Genomic DNA, 23824 nt, shown 5'->3' with positions numbered 1-23824 from the left:
CCCAGCTGTGTCTCTTCTTCTAAGCTTGGTCCTGGGCAGTCTTCCCTCTCTAGGAGATCACAGTTGTGTTCATGGCTTCAAAGATCCTGTCCAAGGCTGGCTCGTGCTCAAGCCTCTCCCCTAAGCTCCAGACTCCCGCATCAGACTGACTACCTGCCATCTACACCTGGATGTGCAAAAGGCCCTTCAGAACCAACATGTCCCAGATGAAATGCATGACTTCATCCTTTCCCCAACCTACACACACACACACACACACACACACACACACACACACACACAGAGCCAGGTCCTCCCGCAGCAAAGACTGTGGCTTGTGTTTTATCTCCAATGTCTAGTACAGTGTCTGGTATAGAACAGGTGCTCAGACATCATGTGTGAAGGCTTTGGGGACCTACCACATAGAATTAATCTCATTCTAACCATGCCCCCACAGCACTTTCAACTTCGCTGTTTTTGCATACCTCTTTCCCGTTAAACTGTGAGCTTCTTGAGGACAGGTCTGCACCCCCAGGTTCTCATATGTTGCTGGTCACAAGCAAAAATGTTCAGGGACTATTAATAAACATATTTCTGCCCAAAGCTTTGGGCTTTACTCAAATTTTCCTACAAATGAAGCAAAAAATTCTTTCCTTTCTGTTTTAAACTATCAAATCCTCTCATAAAACTGGCCTCCAAAATACTTGCAATAATGGATAAAGTAAATTTCTGTCTCATATTTTTCCTGCTGTTTTCTCTGTTGGATTGCAGGCTTCATGTCGGGGCAGGGACAATATTCCCTCTGTTACATGTACACCAAGAACCAAACAAGCTGGGAGAAAGCTGGTCCTCAGGCCACACCTGTTCAATGGCTGTCCCTCACTTCAGGCAGTGTTTAGTAACTGTGTACTCCATTCTAAACTATTTTTAGATGTAATTATTTTAAAATATAACACAATTATTACCAGTAATTTAAAATGAACCAAGCCACAAAACAAAGGTGGTAGGAAAAAAGATATAAAATCATTCACAAGATTTACGTTTTGGAACCAGTGATATGTCATCACTATTTTTATTTTGGGAGACCAGTATTCATCTAAATTCTTGAATAAAAACCATATTAGGAAGTTTCAACTATAAAAATACACACTTCTGTAAATGCTCATCTCTTTTGTAGCAGAGTTTAACTAGTAGCCATTGGAACTAGTTCCAGAAGGAATTGACCTTTTTGTCCATTTGCTTTTGTGATTTAAAACTAGGGGGCAGATAACAAAGTGATTATACATTCCTACCAGTAACCTCCACCCTGTTGGTGTCAAATGTCTAAATGTGCCACTGTGGAGACAGGAATGAAGGGACCATGTCCCTTTGCTCTTTAGAAGGTATTCAGAAATACCACTGAAGTCAAAATTTATTTTTGAAAGACCTCCCTATTGGGGTTTCAGAGCACTACCTTTCAAATGCTTCAAGACAGACTGGAATATTTTGCAACTAAAGAGTCACTGAAATCAGACAGTTGTAAATGACAGAATTTCTCAACTGATTAAGAGTATTTCCTGGAGTTTTTGTTTTAAAGATGAAATGTAATTTCACAGTTGACTATATCAATAATTTCTAAAACAGACATTTTAAGAGTTATTCTAGGGCACTTGGGTTGCTCAGTCGGTTGAGTGTCCAACTCTTGATTTTGGCTCAGGTCATGATCTCACGGTTCATGAGATGGAGTCCAGCATCGGGCTCTGTGCTGACAGCGCAGTGCCTACTTGGGATTCTCTCTCTCTCCTCTCTCTCTGCCCCTCCCCTACTCATGAGTACTCTCTCAAAAATAAATAAGCATTAAAAAAAAAAAGAAGACTTATTCTGATAAATATGGGAAAGAAACCCCACTAAAAATATCTACAATAAAAAATTTGTACCTTTGGGTTAAACACGTAATTTTGGTCTTTGCACTGCTTCACTGCAGAACAACCTCTTACAAAGAAACTCATAAAGGTGACACACTATCCTATGTTTAAAGAGTTTCAGAGAAGGAAAGACTTTCTGCCCCAGGCATCAATTTTGATGTTAAGTAATTCCCACTGTTAGAACATTCTTCTCCAAAACTTTCAGGCTCCATTTTTAAGTTTATTCACCCTTCTAAGATGCCCACACATGGTTTCTGGGGTGGAGGGAAATGGTCTGAGTACACGTCTAATTAAAACACACATTTAACTAGAATATCTCCAGAAATCATTGGAAATAGCATTATCTCTGGGGAAACAGAACTAGGTGGCTTGGGGATGGTAGAGGAAATAGGATTTTTCATCATATATCCTTTTGAATGTTTAAAATTTTACACCATGTGAATACAGTATTAAAATATATTTAAATATGCACTGAATGAGGTAGAGAAAAGTGTTGCAGGAATACAGCTCTTTATCAGGTCTTTGGAGTAGGGTGAAAATGTGAGATCACGATCAGAGCTGAAGTTGGACACTTAACCGCCTGAGCCACCCAGGCACCCCTAAGATCATATCATGTGTAAACAGATACTGCTACTTTTTCCTTTCCTATTCAAATGCCTTTTATTTCTTTTTCTTGCCTAATTGCTCTTAAATTTCCAGTACCATGTTGAATAGAAATGGAGAGAGTGGTCATACTTGCCTTGTTCCTGATCGCAGAGCTAAAACTTTCAGTTTTTCACTGTTAAGCATGATATGAGCTGTGAGATCTTCATATATGGCTTTTACCATGTTGAAGTAATTTCCTTCTATTCTTAGTTTAGAAATTTTTATTATGCAAGTGTGTTGAATTTCATCAAATATTTTTTTCTGCATCTATGGAGGGGATCATATGGTTCTTATCCTATACTCTGTTAATGTGGTGTATCACATTAGTTGATTTTCATATTTTGTACATCCTTGCCTACCAGGAATAAATCCCACTTGCCTACTGTGTATTATCCTTTTAATTTGCTGCTTAATTCAGTTTACTAGTATTCTGTTGAGGATTTTTGCATCTATATTCATCAAGGATATTGGTCTGTAATTTTCTTCTAGTGTTTTTGTCAAGCTTTGGTATTAGGGTAATGCTAGCCTCTTAAAATAAGCTTGGAAGTATTCCCTGCTCTTCAAGTTTGGGGGAGAGAGAGAGAGAAAGAATGGTGTTAATTCTTTGAACGTTTGGCAGAATTCACCAATTAAGCCATCTGGTGCTGGCATTTTCTTTCCTGTGAGGTTTTTGATTACTGATTCAATCTTGTTGCTAGTTATAGGTCTGCTCAGATTTCCTATTTCTTTATGATTCAGTCTTGGTAAGTTGTATGTTTCTAGGAATTTACCCATTTCTTTTAGGTTATCCAAATTGTTGCTATGGAACTGTTCACAGTAATTTCTAATGATCCTTATTTCAGTGGCATTAGTTGTATTATCTCCTCTCTCACATTTTTTTTTTTAAGATTTATTTTTTTTTATTTTTAAAAAAAAATTTTTTTTCAACATTTATTTATTTTTGGGACAGAGAGAGACAGAGCATGAACGGGGGAGGGGCAGAGAGAGAGGGAGACACAGAATCGGAAACAGGCTCCAGGCTCTGAGCCATCAGCCCAGAGCCTGACGCGGGGCTCGAACTCCCGGACCGCGAGATCGTGACCTGGCTGAAGTCGGACGCTCAACCGACTGCGCCACCCAGGCGCCCCTAAGATTTATTTTTAAGTAATCTCTACACTCAATGTGGGGCTCAAACTTACAACCCAGACAGAGATTAAGAGTCACACATTTGGGGCGCCTGGGTGGCTCAGTTGGTTAAGCGTCCAACTTCAGCTCAGGTCACGATCTCACGGTCCGGGAGTTCGAGCCCCGCGTCGGGCTCTGGGCTGATGGCTCGGAGCCTGGAGCCTGCTTCCGATTCTGTGTCTCCCTCTCTCTCTGCCCCTCCCCCGTCCATGCTCTGTCTCTGTCTCAAAAATAAATAAACGTTAAAAAAAAAAATTGTCACACATTCTACTGAATGAGCCAGCCAGGGGACCCTCCTCTTTCGTTTCTGATTTTTTTGTTTTGTTTGTTTTCATTTAATTTTACCTGAGTCATCTCTTTTTTAACTTAGTCTAAAGTTTTGTCAGTTTTATTGATCTTTTCAAAAAATCAACTCTTAGTTTCATTTTTTTATTTTTCTGTTTTCCATTTCATTTTATTTTTGCTCGAAACCTTAGTATTTCCTTCCTTCTAACTTGGCCTGAGTCTGTTCTTTTTCTAGTTCCTTGAGTTGTAAAGTTAGATTGTTTCAGATCTTTCTTCTTTTCTTTATTGTCAGTATTTATTGATATAAAAAATGTCCCTCTTAGTGCAACTTTTGCTGCATCCCGTAAGTTTTGGCAGGTTGTGTTTTCATTTTCATTAGTTTCAAGGTATTTTCTAATTTTCCTTTCAGTTTCCTCACTGGCCCATTTGGTTAATCAGGGGTACGTTCTTAAATTTTCACATATTTGTGAATTTTCCAATATTACCGATACTATTCACTTCTAGTTTCATTCCATTGTGATTGAAAAAGATACCTAATTTCAATTTTCTTAAATTTGTTAAGACATGTTTTGTGACCCAACACATGATCTATTCTGGAGAAAGTTCTTCGTGTGCTTCAGAAGAATGTATGTTCTGCTTCTGTTGAGTGAAATGTTCTATATAGGTCTGTTAGGTCCACTTGGTTTATAGCGTTGTTAAAGTCCACTGCTTCTTTACGGATTTTCTGTCTGGATATACTGTCTGGTACTGAAAGAGGAGCCGTGAACTCTCCTACCATTACAATATATATTGCTGCTTACTTCTCCTTTCAGTGCTGTCAGTGTTTGCTTCATCAGTGTTTTATGTATTTAGGTTCTCTGATGTTCCATGCATACATATATAATTGTTCTATCTTCCAAGTGAATTGGCCCTTTTTCCGTTATATAATGTCTTTGTCTCTTGTGACAGTTTCTGACAAAGTCTATTTTGTCTGATATAAATACAGTCACCGTTGCTGTCTTTTGGTTAACATGTGCGTGGAGTTATCTTTTTCCATCCTTTTGCTTTCGGCATACATATGACCCTAAATCTAAAGTGAGTCTCCTACAGGCAACATATGGTTGGACCTTGGCTTTTTTAATCCATTCAGCTACTCCACGTCTTCTTACTGGGGAGTTTAATTCATTTACATTTAAAGTAATTATTGATAAGAAAGAACTTACTATTGCCATCTTATTCATTGTTTTATGCCAATCTTATAGTCGTTTTGTCCTTCTTTTCCTCTCTTGCTCACTCTGCACTGGGCCAGGGGGAGAGGCTGTAATGAGTACTGCCATACTAATTCAAACACTATCTCAGTGGCCCCCGGCATGCTGTTAGCTCTTTGAGGCAGGTGAGACGGAAGCCAGTGCCTCAGCTGCACCCAGAAAAAAATCAGAATGTTGCACGTATAGTTCAGTTCTTCCCTTTTCTTCCCAGGAAGAAGCTGAGAGCTGGGGTTTTTCTCTCAGTCCTATTATACTTTGCTGGGAGTAGTGATTACGGCAAGAGGGTATCTTGAATTTTCCTACCAGCTTTGATGTGGCTGATTTCACATTTAACCAGGGGTGCAGGAGTCTTTCAACTAGTTTCTGGATTTTTTACAAAGGGAGCTGGTCTGTGTATTATTGATTTGGTGTATTTGCTAATAAGGAAAGGAGGGTCCAGGGCTTGCTATTCAGACACCTTGCTCATGCTGCTCCTGCCCAACATATTCTTTAAAAGACGTACCTAATAATCCATTTATATGAATAACTGCCTCCCATCTTTCATTCTTAAATTATATTGTTAAATATAAATTTCAAGAAATGTTTTTTTATTTAATATATTTTATAATCTATCTATACTGTGTGTTCTGTACAGTGATTCATCAATGATATGTGTCCAGAGAAAACAAAGAGCAACGTAATTTTTAAACATCTTAATTACCATTTTCAGTCAACCAAAATAGCATTGACAAAGAAAGTATAAACACAGTAGCTGCACCTGTTTTTGCTAAAGAAAGCTATTTTCTCCTATAAAGAGCTCAACAGAACGTCCAGAATAACAAAAAGGAAAAACCAAAAAAAAAAAAAAAAAAAAAACCAAACAGTATCAGTAGTTGCATAAAGATAGCCATGAAGGGTGGGAGGCCATCTGATTTCCTTTCCTAAGTAGGTTTCCATTATTTTCCTTGTTACTCACATCCTCCCTGCCTATTTTGGCAAAAACCATTCTTATATGTGTTCCGTTTAGGGCTTAAGATAAAATGGGTTTCCCTTTTGCAGTATACACTAATAAAAAGTCATGAGAAAATCTAATGGAGGGGCAAGAAAGAAAATCACTCTTTCCAGTGGTTTAGATTTAAATCTAATTTCAAAGTTGTTCCCACAAACTGCTAGGTAGGAGCTCTACTCCATAGGTCCTTTAACCTACTTACAGTCCACTCACAACTGAGGGTCTTCACCATAGAAACGGATCACTGTGATGTTATTCTAGTGAGTTGGTGGATATTAAACGATAATGATAAATTATTTGAGTACAAGAACTTGTGTGAGAGAGATCTCCATGTTTCTTTCTTGTTGTGCTGAACACAATGGCTTTAAAATCTTTCCAGTGAAGCTAAACCAATATAGCACCTATAATTATTACCTTAAAGGTCCAGATGGAGGACTAGGCACAGTCAGTGGAGTCACTCCAAACACCAGCACTTAATGGGCCAGCAAAGGGAAATATTTTCTCATGGTGAATAAACCGTCTTTGCAAATAATATACTGTGATTCTTTTTAATTTGGTTTCGTTAAATTTGACTTTTATTCTAGCAAAGAGTTGGCATCATCTATGAGGTAGTCATTAGTTGTATGTCAAATATCAGCCATTTACATTTATACAACATCACTTTTTTAGCTGAGAAAGCAGAGTTTTTACATTACTTTTTAAAGTTTCCTTTATAAATCTTTTCCTATCTTATAGTGTGAGACAAAGTAAAACTTCAGAATGAATATCCATCTCCTCTGATTCAACAGATGTCCTCCTTTTAAATTTTTTTTTTTTAACGTTTATTTATTTTTGGGACACAGAGAGACAGAGCATGAACGGGGGAGGGGCAGAGAGAGAGGGAGACACAGAATCGGAAACAGGCTCCAGGCTCTGAGCCATCAGCCCAGAGCCTGACGCGGGGCTCGAACTCACGGACCACGAGATCGTGACCTGGCTGAAGTCGGACGCTTAACCGACTGCGCCACCCAGGCGCCCCCAGATGTCCTCCTTTAAAGCCATGGGCTAATCCAACTTATTTACTGCAATCTGACAAGAGCCTTCTTCAAATTAGAGAGGAGGTGTGAGCATGGCTCTGTGGCTATGGAAGGAAATGCCACATTCTGAAGAGGTTTATAATGAAGTAACTCATGCTATTAGGGATTTACTTTAAGTACAGCAAGTTAAAAAAAAAAATAAAGGGATAAAAAAGCAAATGTGGCAAAATATACAAAGGTTCTTTATTCTATTTACTATTTTTTTTAATAAAGGAGGAATTGATGTTATTTCTTTTTAAAAAATATTTGTTATTGAGAGAGAGACAGAGAGACAGAGAGAGAGAGACAGAGAGAGACAGAGAGGGTGCGCACATAAGTAGGGGAGGGGAAGAGAGAAGAGGGAGATACAGAATGCAAAGCCAGCTTCAGGCTCTGAGCCATCAGCACACAGCCAGATGCGGGGCTTGAACTCACAAACCGTGAGATCATGACCTGAGCTGAAGTCAGACGCTCAACAGACTGAGCCACCCAGGCGCCCCTCTATTTATTTTTGATATGCTACTGATTTTTTTCTAATCAAAGTTTAAAAACTACCTAATTAAAAAAACTCTACAGGATTATTTATCACTTAGAATACCGGGGAATTAGCAAATCTTCTTGAGTTCCATCTTGGTACTTCAATCATAACCTTTCACTTAAAAAGTAAACGAATAATTACGGTTGTCAACTGACTAATGTGTTAAAGTTTTCATTAGTATCTATGCTAGTCTCTTTTTCATCAATTACTATCTTTGAAAAGATGTCATATAGTAACGATGTAAAATCTGTAGTTTGTAAATTCTTTGAACTACATCAATTAAAAGGCCTGCACTGACCTTTAATGACCCTGCTACACTACCTACCCCAGTCCTGACTACACTCTCCTCCAAATGGGAAATAAGCGTCATATGTTTTGCAAAGTGTGTACATAAAAACAAAAGGTACGATGGGTACTTTCAGTGATTTTTCTCGTTGCTGTCCCCCTTGGGGCACCAGCAGGATTTAAAGGTGGTGTACAAACACTGCTGGACTTGGGATCACCGATCACATCAGCAGATGCCACAGATCAGATCAGAACGAACCACATGATGTGGAAAATTTCCTTTCAGCTGCCAAGAAGAGGCTTGGGATCTACCCTTTGTATGCAAAAGCAAAAAGAATACACCTTCCCTCTTCCTAGGTCAAAAAACACAAAAGCAACAAAATGATAACACACCAGAGCAGAGGGTAGAGGGCATGATGTCGCCCCACTTATATTTGCTATTTAATTATTTAAGACCTCCTTCTTTGGGGGCGCCTGGGTGGCTCAGTTGGTTAAGTGTCCAAATTCGGCTCAGGTCCTGATCTCAACAGTCTGTGAGTTCGAGCCCCGCATTGGGCTCTGTGCCGACAGTTCAGAGCCTAGGGCCTACTTTGGATTCTGTGTCTCCCTTTCTCTCTGCCCCTCCTCTGCTCATGCTCTCTCTCTCAAAAATATATGAAACATTAAAAAAAAGAGACCTCCTTCTTTTAAAAAGAGTTTTAGTGTTTATAAACAAATATTACCTCTAGTCATGGAAAACTAAGCCTAGACATTTAGTAAAAAGATGTATTAGGTGAAGAAATCTCATTTCACACAAACAACTGCCTTCTTTTAAAAATTTGTTTTTCCAACGTTTATTGATTTTTGAGACAGAGAGAGACAGAGCATGAACGGGGGAGGGGCAGAGAGAGGGAGACACAGAATCTGAAACAGGCTCCAGGCTCCGAGCTGTCAGCACAGGGCCCGACGCGGGGCTCGAACTCACGGACCGCGAGATCATGACCTGAGCCGAAGTCGGACGCTTAACCGACTGAGCCACCCAGGCGCCCCCAAACAACTGCCTTCTAAACAAGGACAATTTCTACTGAATATTCTTTTAAATAGAGAGGACTCCTTTATGTGGATATTAAAATATAATCATGATTACAAAAATTCGGCTCACCTACATTTTTGTATCTACTACATGAAGTGAAGTATACCTGTATTTCATTAGGACTGTGAACATCTGGAGCAAATACTTGACATATTCCAACTATGTGACAAATATTTTTTTCCTAACAAAACACTCCAAAGGAGAAACCACTGGTTATTTATTGTAATTGAAGGTCAAGTATAATATGTATCCACTGAAATCATAGTTTTCACTTGTAAGACTGTGGCTATGCAGACCTTCCTCGACTTACCCCCACCCCCACCCCAGGGGGTATGCATTCCTATAAACCCATCATAAGTTGAACATATCCTGAGTCGAAAATGCATATAATACAACTCACCTATTGGACATCATACCTTAGCCTGTGATGTTGTATCTTAAACGTGCTCAGAACACTTATACTACTTCACAGTTGAGCAAAATCATCTAACACAAAACTTATTTTATAACGGAGTGTTGAATCTCTGTACTTTATTCAACACTGTACTGAAAGGAAAGCCAGAATGGCCGTACGAGTGCAGAAGGGCTGCCAGCATTATCAGTCACCCGCCCTTGTGACTGAACGGCTGGCTAACCGGGAGCCACAGCTCCTGCGCGGCAGCAGCAGGAGAGGGCTGCACTAGCCCGGGAAAGATTAAAATTTTTAATTCAAAATTTGAAATATGGTTTCTACTGAATGCATATCGCCTTTGCAATATTATAAAGTCAAAATTAGAGAAAGACAGGTATCATATGATTTCGCTCATATGTGGAATTTAAGAAACACAACAGATGAACATAGGGGAAGGGAAGGAAAAATAAGATAAAAACAGAGAGGGAGGCAAACCATAAGAGACTCTTCAATACAGAGGACAAACTGAGGGTTGCTGGAGGGGAGGTGGGTGGGGGTGGGGTTAAATGGGTGATGGGTATTCAAGAGGGCACTTGTTGGGATGACCACTGGGTATTACATGAAGGTATTATATGCAAGTGATGAATCACTGGGCTCTACTCCTGAAAGCAAGACTACACTGCATGTTAACTAACTTGAATTTAAATTAAAAAAACAAAAACAAAAACAGATGCAACACATAGGAACTATGTTAATGACAGAAGCTGTAAATAAAGATTTTTAACAAACAATCAAAGTATCGTAAGTCAAACTGTTTTAAGTTGGGGACCATCTGTATATACTCTGGAGAAGAAAATGTAGTTTTTTAAACATTTTTATCTTTTTTAAAGTTCATTTATTTTGAGAGAGAGAGAATGTGAGAGCAAGTGAGCACGAGCGGGGTAGAGGGAAGGACGGGGAAGACACAGAATCCCAAGCAGGCTCCATGCTCAGCAAGGAGCCTGATGTGGGGCTTGATCACATGACCATGAAATAATGACCTGAGCCAATATCAAGAGTCAGATGCATAATCGACTGAGCCATCCAGGCGTCCTGAAAATGTGTTTTTAAAGCTCTAGGTCTCTCCCCTTTATTGTATGGGACTGTGCTCATGATGTATTTTCTAAGTTCATGATCATCACACAATATCCTCTGCCATATAATTTAACCATGGTTTGTTATCTTTTGTTGTCTGGATAAACTCTATGAAGTAGTTAATTATATGTACTACCAAAATTGGTGAACAATAAGCATTTGACTTTATGGTTTTTTTTAAAAAAAAAAAAACACTGAATTGTGTCCTCATTAAAGGAAATGAGGCTTACAGTTTCCTTCTTGTGGCTATAAACATAATTTAGGATGTTCATCATGGATATACGTAACAGGCACACTAGATAAAGAGAAGAATTTCAGAATTACAACACAAAAAAGGCTGTTGGCTCAGGATATATAAAAACTGTCATTACTGTGGAGTAAGAGGGGCCAGACAGGACACAGGAAGAAAAGGGGGAAAGGAGTCTTAGGGCAGGTGATCTGTTAAGGTGCCGTCAGGTCTAGCCTGCTGACCTCAGGCAGCACAGCAGGGCACCAAGCCAGGAGACAGAAAGAGTCATCTTGCAAACGCTTTCATCCCAGGAGATCACGTGTATTTTCTTGGCAGGGTAGCCTAATATCTAACAATTCTCACCGAGCTGGATTTTCCATACCATGTGTTAGGATTAAACTGTCAATTCACATTCAGAAACTGCTTTGGATTGGAGTAGGAAGAATTCAGATATTAGGATCCCCATTCAAACTGCTTTTTTAAGGAGGGATAACCATATATCCTGAAAAATGAGAAAATAAAAAATGCCTGTATCTAATCAGCCAAAACTAATGAAATCTCCACACCAATACTGGCAGATGTGAAAACCCCTGCATAAAACAGTATTTTCTATATAAAACAGTATGAATGAAAACCTAATGCTGGGTGCCCCTGGGGCAGGATGTGCAGGGCAAACCAGGAATTTCTCTCATGCGTGTGTGTGGTAGTTGGGGATGGGAGGGAAATGGCATTTCTTGGGCAAGGCCATGGACTTCACTGTCTCCAGGCACAGAGAGGAGAGAGGCTGGCAGTTCCACACAAAGCATTCTTCCCTCACTCCCTACTTGCCGAAGCTACTGCCCTGAGGACGCCTGGCTACAGGGAAGAATGAGGCGTGGTCCCTGCCCTCACATCTGGTAAGGAAGAAAACACCCAACCAACAGTTACTACAGAATGTGGAAAATGTTACAGAATGTGCTCCTGGAGCACCTGGCTAGCGAGCCAGACTGACTAACTCTGCCTGGGTGGGGAGCAGAGGAAAGGGCAGACTGTGAAGAGTCTTCAAGGATGGGTGGACCCTCCCTGGACAGACAAGGGGCAAGGGCAGAAGGAACATCATGTGCAAAGGCAAGAAAGCAATACGAATTCAGGAAACCAAAGTAGCCCACTGAGGCTAGTATGTAGGGGAACGGCGGCCAGAGAGAAGGCTACAGAGCTAAGAGAGGTCACATGATGGCCTGGATGCCTTCCCAAATCCCACTTAATTGACAGTAATGAGTGTGAAACTCTAACAGAGAGCTGGAGAGAGGAGGTCAGCAGGCAGAGAAGCCAACATCTAGAAACTGGACAGCAGATGGACACATGGTGAGTGACCAAACAGACCAGAGCAAGTAAAGGCCCAATCCCACAGCAAGTTACAAGATAAGGGGTAAGCTGATTTGTGCCATGGAAGCCAGAGACCCTTCCCCAGGTGGAGGTGAGGGTGGAAGTACGGAGAAAGAACAGGCAAAGTTTCACATGTCTTCTCCCATCCACACAGACAGCAGGTGCACATTGTCTGATCCCCTGGAGGGGCTAAATGGAAGCCCAGGGCGAGGGGCCAGACACACACACAGCTCAGGGGCCTACAGTAAAACACCAGCAACTCAAAGTGAGAAACGAGCCCACCGCAGTCACTAGGTAAGGTACGTGCACAAGGACAGGCCCAGGCACTGCCTCGCAGTGAAGCCCATCACTTAGCAGCACCACCACCCCCGCACCCCAGTGTCCAGGTCATTTTTTAGTCTCCACCTCTAAAATATGAGATGACCAAAGACCACCCAGACATGTGAGAAAAGCATCTAATATGAAAAAGCAGCCAAAACAAAGCCAGAAAGAACCTGAAGGAAAAAGATGGTGAAGAATACAGAGGGATACTTCAGAATCTCCAATTAATACCTTTATATTGTTTCATCCTCTGTGAAATATGAATATGATGCTATTTTTAATTTTCTTTTAATGTTTTATTTTATTTTTGAGAGAGAGAGACAGTGTGAGTGGGGGAGAGGCAGAGAGAGAGAGGGAGACACAGAACTTAGAGTGGGCTCCAGGCTCTGTGCTGTCAGCATAGCCCAATATGGGGCTGAACCCACGAACTGTGAGATCATGACCTGAGCCGAAGTCGGATGCTTAACCAACTGAGCCACCCATGTACCCCAATGCTCTTTTTTTTAAAGCACAACCAGAAAACAAAAAAGAGTTCTTAAAAAATTAAAAACACCATTAATTTTTTGAAGGTCAAAGAAAACTTGGAAGACATTGCCCAGAAAATAGGATAAGCAGGCAAAGAAAAGAAACTGGGAGAGAAAAGATATTAAAATCAGATCATCAATCTAGAAGGACAATATCTGAGTAGTAAGATATCCAGAAAGAGAAAATACCAAAGAGCTAAAAGAATGAGTTGCAAAGGGATTGCCATGTCCCAGCTAAACAAGGGAGGAGACATATAAAGCAAATGTCTTAAAATTTCCAATACCCAGAAGACATGTTCCACCAAAAGAGGGTACCACCAAACCACAAAATAAAAGTGCATGATCCCGGAAATAGGGGCTCCCATACCAGGGGAGACAAGGGAACCAACGCCCAGGGTACCTACTAGCTGTGCTGTTGGCGCGGGGGCCCAAGGGCCATGGGAGGAACAGCACCAGAAAACCATCTCCTGAGTGGTGGAATATATTCCGAAAGGTTTCTAATATTTTGGAGAGTGTAGGGATTAATCTGATTGGTACCCAGACAAATAAACAGTAAATAAGGCAACTTTACTAACTGTGGGCAAAGCCAAGGACTCACGAGGCAGCCATTCAACCTTGGTTGTATGTGCCAATTGTCTATGAATCCCATGTTCACCATGGAACACTGACCACCAACTGTGGAGACAGGAGCACGCAGGGAAGCGGGGCGTGGGAGAGAATAAGGCTGCGTACAGAAAGGGGTATTCCAAGACAACCAACTTCTCATTTTTCAGGTAGGAAGTTAGTAGAGAACACCTGAGGCTCAACAGTCAAGATCAGACAGAACAAGCCTTTAATTCAGAAATATGGAGAGAAACACAAAGAGTTAAAATAAAAAGTGCCTGCCACAGGGAGTGGGAATCCGGGAGCAGGAGTTAGGGAGTGGGAATCAGAGAGTGGGAAACGGGGAGTAGGAATCAGAGTGAGAAGCAGAGTAGGAATTGGGGAGTGGGAATCGGAGCGGGAGTCAGAAAGTTGAAACTGGAGTGGGACTCGGGGAGGGGAAATAGGGGAATAGGAATCAAAGTGTGAAGGATAGCACTGGGAACTAAAAGGTGCCTGTGTGTTTTAAACTTTTTTCATTATAAGTCTACTAGTACTATTTGACTTTTAAAAACTACAGCTCTTTGGGGCACCTGGGTGGCTCAGTCAGTTGAGCATCCAACTCGATTTGTGCTCAGGTCATGATCCCAGGGTCGTGGGATAGAGTCATGTGTCAGGCTCCGTGCTGACTGTGTGGAGCTTGCTTGGGATTCTTCCTCTCCCTCTGCCCTTCCCGTGCTTGTGTTCTCTAAAAAAATAAATAAGCAACAAAAACTACAGGTATTTAACAAAAGCTAGTAAACATAAAGTTAGAAAGGGACCAGATTGTATAGAGAGGAACCAGACTCATATGTTTATCTTATAGATTTTCCCTCAAAAACAAAATGTTAAGACACAAGCCCAAATTCGCATCTAACACAGGCAGAAGCAGAGTGGTCCTGCCCTCTCCTCCCAGGAGCCCCCTCCATCCCTTGCCCCAGGAAGGCAGCTCCACAGTCTGCAAGCTACTGCTACAGGCAAAGGGAGATCTTTAACTTCAACGACGAGGCAGCTGTGTCGTTCAGTCAGTTGAGTGTCCGACTTTGGCTCAGGTCATGATCTCGCGGTTCGTGAGTTCGAGCCCCTGCGTCAAGCTCTGTGCTGACAGCTCGGACCCTGGAGCCTGCTTCAGATTCTGTCTCCCTCTCTCTCTCTGCCCCTCCCCCACTCATGCTCTGTCTCTCAAAAGTAAGTCAATAAATAAACAAACAAACAAACAAACAAACAATAACTTCAACAACCTGAAAAGTCACTCCTTCCCTTACCACACGGGAACCAGGAAGGAGGCAGCCCAGTGCGGCAGAAGCAGCCACCGAGGAACAGAGGGAACCAGCCAGGGAACAAAGCTGGAGAAGAGGGACAGTGGGAAGAACCTGTAAGTCACCAAATCGAGCAGTCCTGTTACAGAGTGCAAGGTGTGTGAGAGCTTAGACACCTGCACTTGAGCTGGTTTGAACATAACCATCTTTAACATGTAAATACAAATAAATCATCCCTGACACGGAAGTATTTAAGAAGTGGAATCACCAGGCCTTGGTGACCAAGAGGAGGCTGAAGCCAAGGAGGAGGGCAAGTCCAGTGTGAGTGGTCAGCAACAGAAGAGAGGGCAGGGAAGAAGACTGCCGTGCTAAGCGGGGCCCACGCTGGATTAAGTGGGGTCCAGGCAGGCAGCCAGCCAGCTCAGCGGGAGGGACAGACGGTGCACACAGAACGCAGCTCGGGGAGCCTGCATACTCAGGTGGGGGCTGACAGGCCGTGGCAGTGGGAGAAATCAGCCCAAAGGAGAGAAAAAGGGAAAAACGCCATGTTGGAGCCCTAGACAAGTGGACCAGGTGAGGAGGAGGAATGAGCGCAGGAGGGCTTCCAGGAGCAGGGTGTGGGGGTGTGGATGTGACAACCCAGGCCTCGCTGTAGGCTGGGGGAGAGCAGTGTCCAGAAAGCATGAGCGAGGCCTGGAAATGCGGACTGGGGTCACAGACGCCTCGGTCAGAGTTGGAGAGGACAGTGTGGGAGGGGGCAAAGTGAAGCCCCAGGCTGCTTGGAGGACAGGCTTCACGTGGGGCAAGGATTCTGTGGCTCTGGGGGCCTGGGGAGAGAGACAGCTCTGTCAGAGCAGAAAGCAGAAGCAGTTGGAAAGAAAGGCCAACAGTCGAGGACTGAGATCCCTGAAAAGGACCACCGAGTCAGGGAGGAAGCTGCAAGGCCCGGACGACCCACATGCATTTGTATGTTATCCTGGCACAGAGGTCATGCTAATCCACTCTGGATCATTCCAATTTTAGTATGTGTGCTGCCGAAGTGGGCACTAGATGAACTACATGGCATCTGATCTGGGGACTGCACTGTGAGTGACAACGAGTACTGCTAACTTCCCTAACATGTACACAGTTTCCATGCCTTGGGATCCCCTTAAAATAAATCCAAATGGTTCACACATCAAACTACAGGAGCTGTGGTAGAGAAGGGAGACCCAGAAAGAGAAAAACGAACCACTAGCCTGAAAAGTAGTTCTCTGCAGGCCTCCTTGTGCCCATGGCAGAGGGGTTCTGGGGAGCTTTCTTCTTGTGAGGTGTTCTCCCAAGAGGGGTGGGAGCTAGAGCTTTCTTCCTGTACTTTAGGTGTGCCCTTTCACTCAGAACAGGAACCACAAAACTCTTCCTCATCCAACCTAAATTCCTGAGATGAGAGTCTGAGGATTTTTCCTTCCATCCCATCTTCCATGGACACAGATCCACCGGATGTTCACTGTTCTAGGAGAGCCTAGCTCATGCCCACACACACTGGATCACGTGCTGGCATCTCCACCTTTCCTGATGGAAATGTACCTCAACTTCTCAACAACTTTTTCTGGTTCAAAGGCTCTCAAAGTGAACTCATGTTCACCTAAGACTCAAAGAATACAGGATGGATACATGTGAGTGTGTATGTTTCAAAGCAGTTTCCTGTATCAAGAGGCATGGTGTGGGGCGCCTGGGTGGCGCAGTGGGTTAAGCGTCTGACTTCAGCCAGGTCACGATCTCGCAGTCCGTGAGTTCGAGCCCCGCGTGGGGCTCTGGGCTGATGGCTCAGAGCCTGGAGCCTGTTTCCAATTCTGTGTCTCCCTCTCTCTCTGCCCCTCCCCCGTTCATGCTCTGTCTCTCTCTGTCCCCAAAATAAATAAACGTTGAAAAAAAAAAAATTAAAAAAAAAAAAAAAGAGGCATGGTGTTCCCCTAGACCCCTGGAGAATGTACAGGGGACCAAGCATCCTCCTCCTACAGCACTCTGTTGTGATGCTGGGTGTTTCTTAGTAATGGCAAAAGCTTCACTGCTGCATTATTCTTGACCAACTTGGGACCCACAGATATTTTTTCCCCATATTTATATTTATTTCTCTGACATTTTCTATTTACACCATTTGTTGTTTCTCCCAAGCCCTACAAATACTGTTCTATTTATAAATACATCTCAAGTTTATCAAGCTGAATTTATGTGTCTTTTCTGTGAATTTTCTATTCTTCAAAATATTTTTTGACAACTCATATTTTTTATAAGGCCGTTAAGAACCGAATGTTTGTATCCTACTCAAAATTCATATATTGAAGGCTTAATCTCTAATGTGACAGTATTTGGAGACACAGCCTGTAAAAAGGTAAGGTAATTAAGGTTAAATGAGGTCATAGGGATAGGGCCGAAAACCAGTGGGACTGGTGTCCTTATACAAAAAGGAAGAGATACCAGGGATGAGCATACACAAGAAAGGTCACATGAGGTCACAGAAAGATGGTGGCCACCTGCAAGCCAAGGAGAGAGGCTTCATGAGAAACCAGACCTGCCAACGCCTGATCTTGAACTTCCATCCTCTGGAACTCTGAGAGAGAAATGTCTGTTGCTTAAGCCCTCCAGCCAGCAGAATTGTTACAACAGCCTGAGGAGACTAAGACAGTCTTTACCTACTATATAAACTACAAGTAGGATCATATTTCCTTCTTGCAATTTAATGGAAGATAAATTTTAGCCTAAAATGAAACACATCACTTGGGGAAAAAAAAAATCGCTGTAAGTATAGATGAAATTAAGAACATGCTATGAAAAACTAGTCTTGTTTTTACAAAGGTTCCATCAGAATCAGCAACCCTCAGTGGGATAACATGACATTATACACTTCTTAATGTGGCTCAGTGTAAATGATAAGGTATCACCTATTAACTATTCTTACCAAAACTATTTAATCCAAATTTAATCTCAACCTAACTTCCCATTGACAGAAAATACAGAGGCCAGTAGAAATTAAATGATACTATGGGTAAACAACTGTGCAAGTCCAGAGTGTGGAATATTCTACAAGGTAACCACACTAAACTTGTTAGAAAGGCAATGTCATTTAAAAAAGAAAAAAAGAGGAAACTTTTCTAGACTCAAGACATAATAAACAATTGCTGTATACAACTTAGATCTTGGTTCTAAATAACAAAAAAAAAAATAAATTAAAAAAAAAGGAAAAAAAACCTACAAAACTCATTCTTGTAACAATTGGAGAGCTATGAAGAGCGCCTGGGTACCAGCTAACATCACTGCTAATTTCCTGGGGGTTAAAATGTAGGAGAATGAACTTATTCTTAGGACAAGCATATTGAAATGTTTTGGGGTGACGTGTCATAATGTCTATAACTGATGTTCAAAAACAGTACTACAAAAAATGTGTGCATGTATGAAGAGAGAGGGAGAATGGAAGGCAGGCAGAGGAAGAGGAGGAGACATTACATAAATATGGCAAAATATTAGTTGCTGAATTTAAGGCAAGTATATTCTCTCAATTTTCTGTAATGTTTGAATATATGAATAACAGAAAGCCGGGAAGGATTATCCCAAAGGTCACCTCTAAACTGTCTAGATCAGGATGTAAAGGGGTCAGTTCATGAATGGAATCCTATGAGCTCCCACCCAACATTCTATGCAAAGTGACACATATAATCATGTTATGTGCACATGCACATTTTTCCAGGAAAAGGGTTGCCAATTTCCATCTAGGATTTAGTCTATAAACCCCAAAAGTGTTGGGCACCTGAGTGGCTCAGTCAGTTAAGTGTCCGACTCTTGGTTTCAGCTTGGGTCATCATCTCACACCTCCTGAGTTCAAGCCCCACGCTGGGCTCTGTGCTGACAGCGTGGAGCCTGCTTGGGATTCTCTCCCTCTCCTTCTCCCTCTCTCTCTACCCCTCCCCTGCTCATGCTCTTTCTGTCCCTTTCAAAAATAAACAAACATTAAAACACACACACACACACACACACACACACACACACACATAAAAAGAAAAATACACAAGTAGGAAAACAGCTAGACTCTTATCTAACTCACTTGTCAAATAGTACTCCTTTTATTTTAAAAAGTTAGGAAGCAGCCTAAAATCCTGTATGATTAGAACTATCTCAAGATGTGAGGAGGCAGCTTCATCCTGGATGGTGTTTTACTCTACATGAAGTGCAGGAGGTTCTCCAGGAGAAGGGAAGACACACCCTGAGTTGGAGGAGGCAGAGCTTTAAACACCAACTCCCAATGTAAGAGCTCAGGACACTACATTACAAATTGTCTTTTTTCATTAATAATTTTCAAACCGAGCAAGAGATATGAAAGAGTGACAAACATGGAGGAAGGAATTTTATTTTTCCATGTCTCAGTTCAAATGTGATTGATGGAGTACCCCATATATCTCTTCGCCCTTTTCAATTCTTACAAGGACCCTTGTTGCTTCAGTGGTCTGCATCCCTTCTGAGAGGTAGCAAGTACAGCACTGTCCTGAGTGAAATCCCACCCATCAGGCCAAATACAGAACCGGTAAACGCAATCCTTCAGAGAGAGCTTGTGGACCAGGAGACCAAACACGGGCCTAAGTCACGCTCTGGTCCTACAGACAGGTCTACAGAGCCAAGCCCAAGTGTCTTAGCCTGGCTTCAAACTGCAGTCCATGGAGCGCCTGGGTGGCTCGGTTGGTTAAGCATCCGACTTGAGCTCAGGTCTTGATCTCCTGGTTCATGAGTTTGAGCCCCATGTGGGGCTCTGTGCTGACACAGCTCAGAGCCTGGAACCTGCTTTGGATTCTGTCTCCCTCTCTCTCTGCCCCTCCCCCACTCATGTTTTCTTTCTCTCTCTCTTTCTCAAAAATAAACAAACATTAAAAAAAATTAAAACTGTAGCCCAGCTGCCCCCTTCATGCCCACGACACCATGCTGCCTGCTACACAGGTAACTTTGTCAGGACAGAGCACAGGATGTTTGTGGGTCTGTCTCATCTGGCCCCCACCATCTCAAAGGCAGGCACCAAGTCTCACCCACCGTGTCCCCAGCATGTCTGGGTCCTGTGACTGTCACATTCCCTGTATGCTGTATGTTAGGGATACTGGCAGACACAGCTCATCAGGGGACTATGACATGAGCCTCCCAGGTTCCACCCCTATAGGCAAGGGAAGAATGCAAAGCCAAGACTTCCACTTACATATTTTTAAGTACTTTCACATCTGTTCCCTCATTTGATCATTACAAAAGCCCTGGGAAACAGGCAGGAAATAATTCATCACCCCCCTACCCTGAACAGAGGAGGAGAGGTGCAGGGAGGGGTGTCTGTGCAAGGCTGCTGAGTGGGCTGCAGCAGGCTTCTTCAGCTGATTCCAGGAGCAGTAAAAACCTACAAAACCACAAGGGCACAATAAATTCAAGTGCTTCATACAGACACACACATATGCCTCTGGATAATTAGGAGACTGGTGGGGGGGGCGTGGAAGAAATGTGTTGAAACTATTTCTTTGTAGCTCCCATAATAGTCATTTTGAGAAGAAAGAAAAAAATATTGACCATTTTTATTTGAAAAAAAAAAAAAAAAACGGAAGCAAGAAATGTTTAGTGATTAGTAGAGAGCAATTCAGTTAAAAAAAAAGAACAAAAAGAAATAAGACTCAAAACTGAAAGTTATCGTTCCTTATTATACTAATGCTTGCTTTTATCAACATTAAACTAAAATCTCTGCTATGAAATGTCCTGGCACTTTATGGATTTTGCTGTATTTGGAAAACACAAGCTTTGTATTTACAAAGCTTTTCCCTTTTGCTGGAAGCCGAGCTATCCCAGCCTGAGTGGCAGGGCCCTGGCTGTGGACGGATTGGTGACTGCAGGGCAGCCCAGCGACAGTGACGCTTCTTATACTCCTGCTTTTAGGTAATGTGGCCTTATTAAAGTACCTGGGGTATTGTCTGTTGGGGAATTGCCCTCGGCAGGCCCTCTGGGAAAAGAACCATTAGGGAAGAAAATGAGGTTCCGCAAGAAATCGTGCGGCCTTACGTTTAGCCCTTGCCATCCCCTATGGAGACTCCTCTACTTACAGGAAGGATAGTCTCATGCATTTGCCAGCAAAGAGGGACTATAAAGGAGAGACATATGGATTTGAAAGCCTCACTCCGGCAACTAAGGAGTGTATCTCTGGGCACGGGTGACTTCAACCCCTAGGCCCACCTGGCCCCCCGGAGGCATTCCAGATGATGACTGAACCTAGTCGGTTAAGGTATAGAATGGTTCATTAATTCCTAGGTGCACTGTCTCTCTGAGAATGTATGAGGCATGGGTTTCTAAGGCTTTTTCGGCCCCTTTCTGACACCTCGGACCGAGGCAAACACATTGTTCTGGCCTCATGTGGTTAGGAGGTCATGTCCCTGTAACTGTTCCACTTGAGGTGTTGAGAAACGGAGGGCCTTTCACGAGAACAGCAAAGCAAATGCTTTGTAGATTATAAACACAGATGCATAATGGAATAATGTAAGAAATTAATCAATAATCAAAGGGTATGCGGGAAAATTAGGGGGGAATCGCCATGTTATTTCTTAAAGGTTGATTACACAGAGGAACATTTTCAAAGTTAGGTAATGTTAGAAAAACATAGATGACATATGCCACAGGGAAATCACTAGCAAATATAATGCCAAGTTTGCTACAATAAATCGGCCAGTTCAACACACTGCTGTTGTCTGTGTCCATTTTTATTTTTTGTTTTTATTTGAGTTTTATTTTCACCAATGCCGTTCTTCCTTCGGGAACCCCTGGTTGCTGGAGCTGACCTCCGGCACCATTTGTAAAAAATAAATTATTATTATTTTTTATTTAAAAATGAATTATCAGAGGTGCCTCACTGTCTCAGTCAGTTAAGTGTCTGTTCTTGATTTCGGCTCAGGTCAGGATCTCACATCGGGCTCTGTCCTGACAGTGCAGAGCCTGCTTGGGATCCTCCCTCTTCTCTCTCTTTGCCCCTTTCCCGCTCGTGTGCACGTACATGCCCTCACTCTCAAAATGAAATAAACGTTAAAAAAATGAATTATCAATATACAATTTTATTAGGTTATTCTATATTATTTTATCTTGAAAGTAAAACAGATACATTAAAGAAAATTTTAAAATGGGTTTTAAAACGAATTTTAGAAAATGACCCCAAAGCTCATCACTATAAAACAACCTACCTGTGGTGTGTTTTGTTTCCTTTCAGGTCTTTTAAGTAAATGGATGGGTTTCTTTTGGTTGTTTAATGACGTGATAATCTTATACCACATACACCATTTCATATCCTGATTTTTCCCCTCAACATTATATCATAAGAACTCTTCCAGATTATTACACTGTCTTTGTAACCACAATCCATAATTTCCTGAACTTAAACTGTATAATCCTTTAAGTGGTAATACTACAGTTTACTTTTTATTTTTAGACAAGTAGGCTGTTGCCAAATTTTAACTATCACAAATAATGTTTTAATGACTGTAACTTTTATTTTTTTCCTTTTTGTTTTTAGATAAATTCCTAAAGTATATTACCAGGTCAAAGTGGACAATAATTTTTTTAGACTTCTGACATATTCTGCCAAATTCCTTCCCTAAAGGTAATAGACATTATTACCAGCAATGGTAAGAATCCTTTAACTGAACTCTTATCATTAACCAGGAAATCACCTGTACCATTTTATTATTTTTTTGCTAATAAGTGAAACTATTTCCTATGTTGTTTTGCATTTTTTTCCTGAAAATGTATATTTTTCCACCATATGATTACTGACTAGTTGAACTTCTTTTGTGAATCATTATGCCCATTATCCATTTACCAACTGGCTATTTACACAGATTTAAAAGTACATCTGGGGGCGCCTGGTCGGCTCAGTTTGTTAAACGTCAACTTCAGCTCAGGTCATGAGCTCATGCTTTGTGAGTTTGCACCCCGCGTTGGGCTCTCTGCTGACAGCTTGGAGCTTGGAGCCTGCTTCGGATTCTGTATCTCCCTCTCTCTCTCTGCCCCTCCCCTGCTCTTGCTCTCTCTTCCCTCCCTCTCTCAAGAATAAATAAAAACATTAAAAAGTACATCTGTATGAATATTTTCCATAATTAAAATGTTTCCCACCATTTGGTGGGAAATATTATTTCTCCCATCTATGGTTCACTTAAAGTTTTAATTTTTACCTGGACACATTCACTGTTGTTTACCTTCGTGATTCTTTAAGAGGCTTCTGAGTCAGCTTCCCCCTCCCCATTCCCTTCCCTATATGACTGTAGCGACTGTATGCAATCAATTCATTTCCTCCTCAGCTCACATGGTTTTAACATTCCTTACACACCCATAATCAAGAGGCTTTACCTGTTGGTCATCAGGAGTCCATATGCCACATGTGATTTGACTCTCCAGGTTTATCTCAGATGACCAGTGTCTTTGTCCGCTGACAGAACCAACCAGGACAAACCCATCTCGATATGAAATAAGTGCTTGAGTTCCATCGTGGCTCCATGTGAAATCACTCACCTTTGAGACACACATAGACAAGATGTCAATTAATCTGAAAGGGAAAGCACTTTTAGCAAAGGCTATAGTCATTAACTTAGCCTTTGGCTAAGAGTTAGATGGTCTTAAAGAGAACAGTGCATAAATACATCATATGTACTGTAACACTAACATATAATACAAAAGACCTCATTTGAAAAGCAAGTGTCAGTGAAGAGCTAAGTGTTTCACACATGTTAATTCTTCAAGCTTTGTTCATGGGAGGGATTATCATGCCCATTTTCCAGAGAAAACAGAC

The 23824-nt window shown here is 41.8% G+C and overlaps 1 protein-coding gene and 1 non-coding gene across 4 annotated transcripts in view; both read right to left on the bottom strand.

Annotated features, from left to right (window-relative positions):
* Positions 1–23824, bottom strand: part of TULP4 (TUB like protein 4) — a 242427-nt gene that overhangs the window by 44791 nt on the left and 173812 nt on the right. For all 3 annotated transcript variants that reach the window (XM_043593124.1, XM_043593125.1, XM_043593126.1), the window contains one exon: positions 23386–23547. In XM_043593124.1, coding sequence (XP_043449059.1) covers positions 23386–23547 — 162 coding nt within the window. The remainder of the gene's footprint in view (positions 1–23385; positions 23548–23824) is intronic.
* Positions 15947–16053, bottom strand: LOC122490683. The gene has a single exon (XR_006299222.1). It is a non-coding gene; the product is annotated as a U6 spliceosomal RNA (small nuclear RNA).

The sequence above is a fragment of the Prionailurus bengalensis genome, chromosome B2 (genome assembly GCF_016509475.1).
Source record: "Prionailurus bengalensis isolate Pbe53 chromosome B2, Fcat_Pben_1.1_paternal_pri, whole genome shotgun sequence".
NCBI lineage: Eukaryota > Metazoa > Chordata > Mammalia > Carnivora > Felidae > Prionailurus > Prionailurus bengalensis.
Note: the sequence above shows the minus strand (reverse complement) of the source record. Positions and strands in the feature narration are given on the sequence as shown.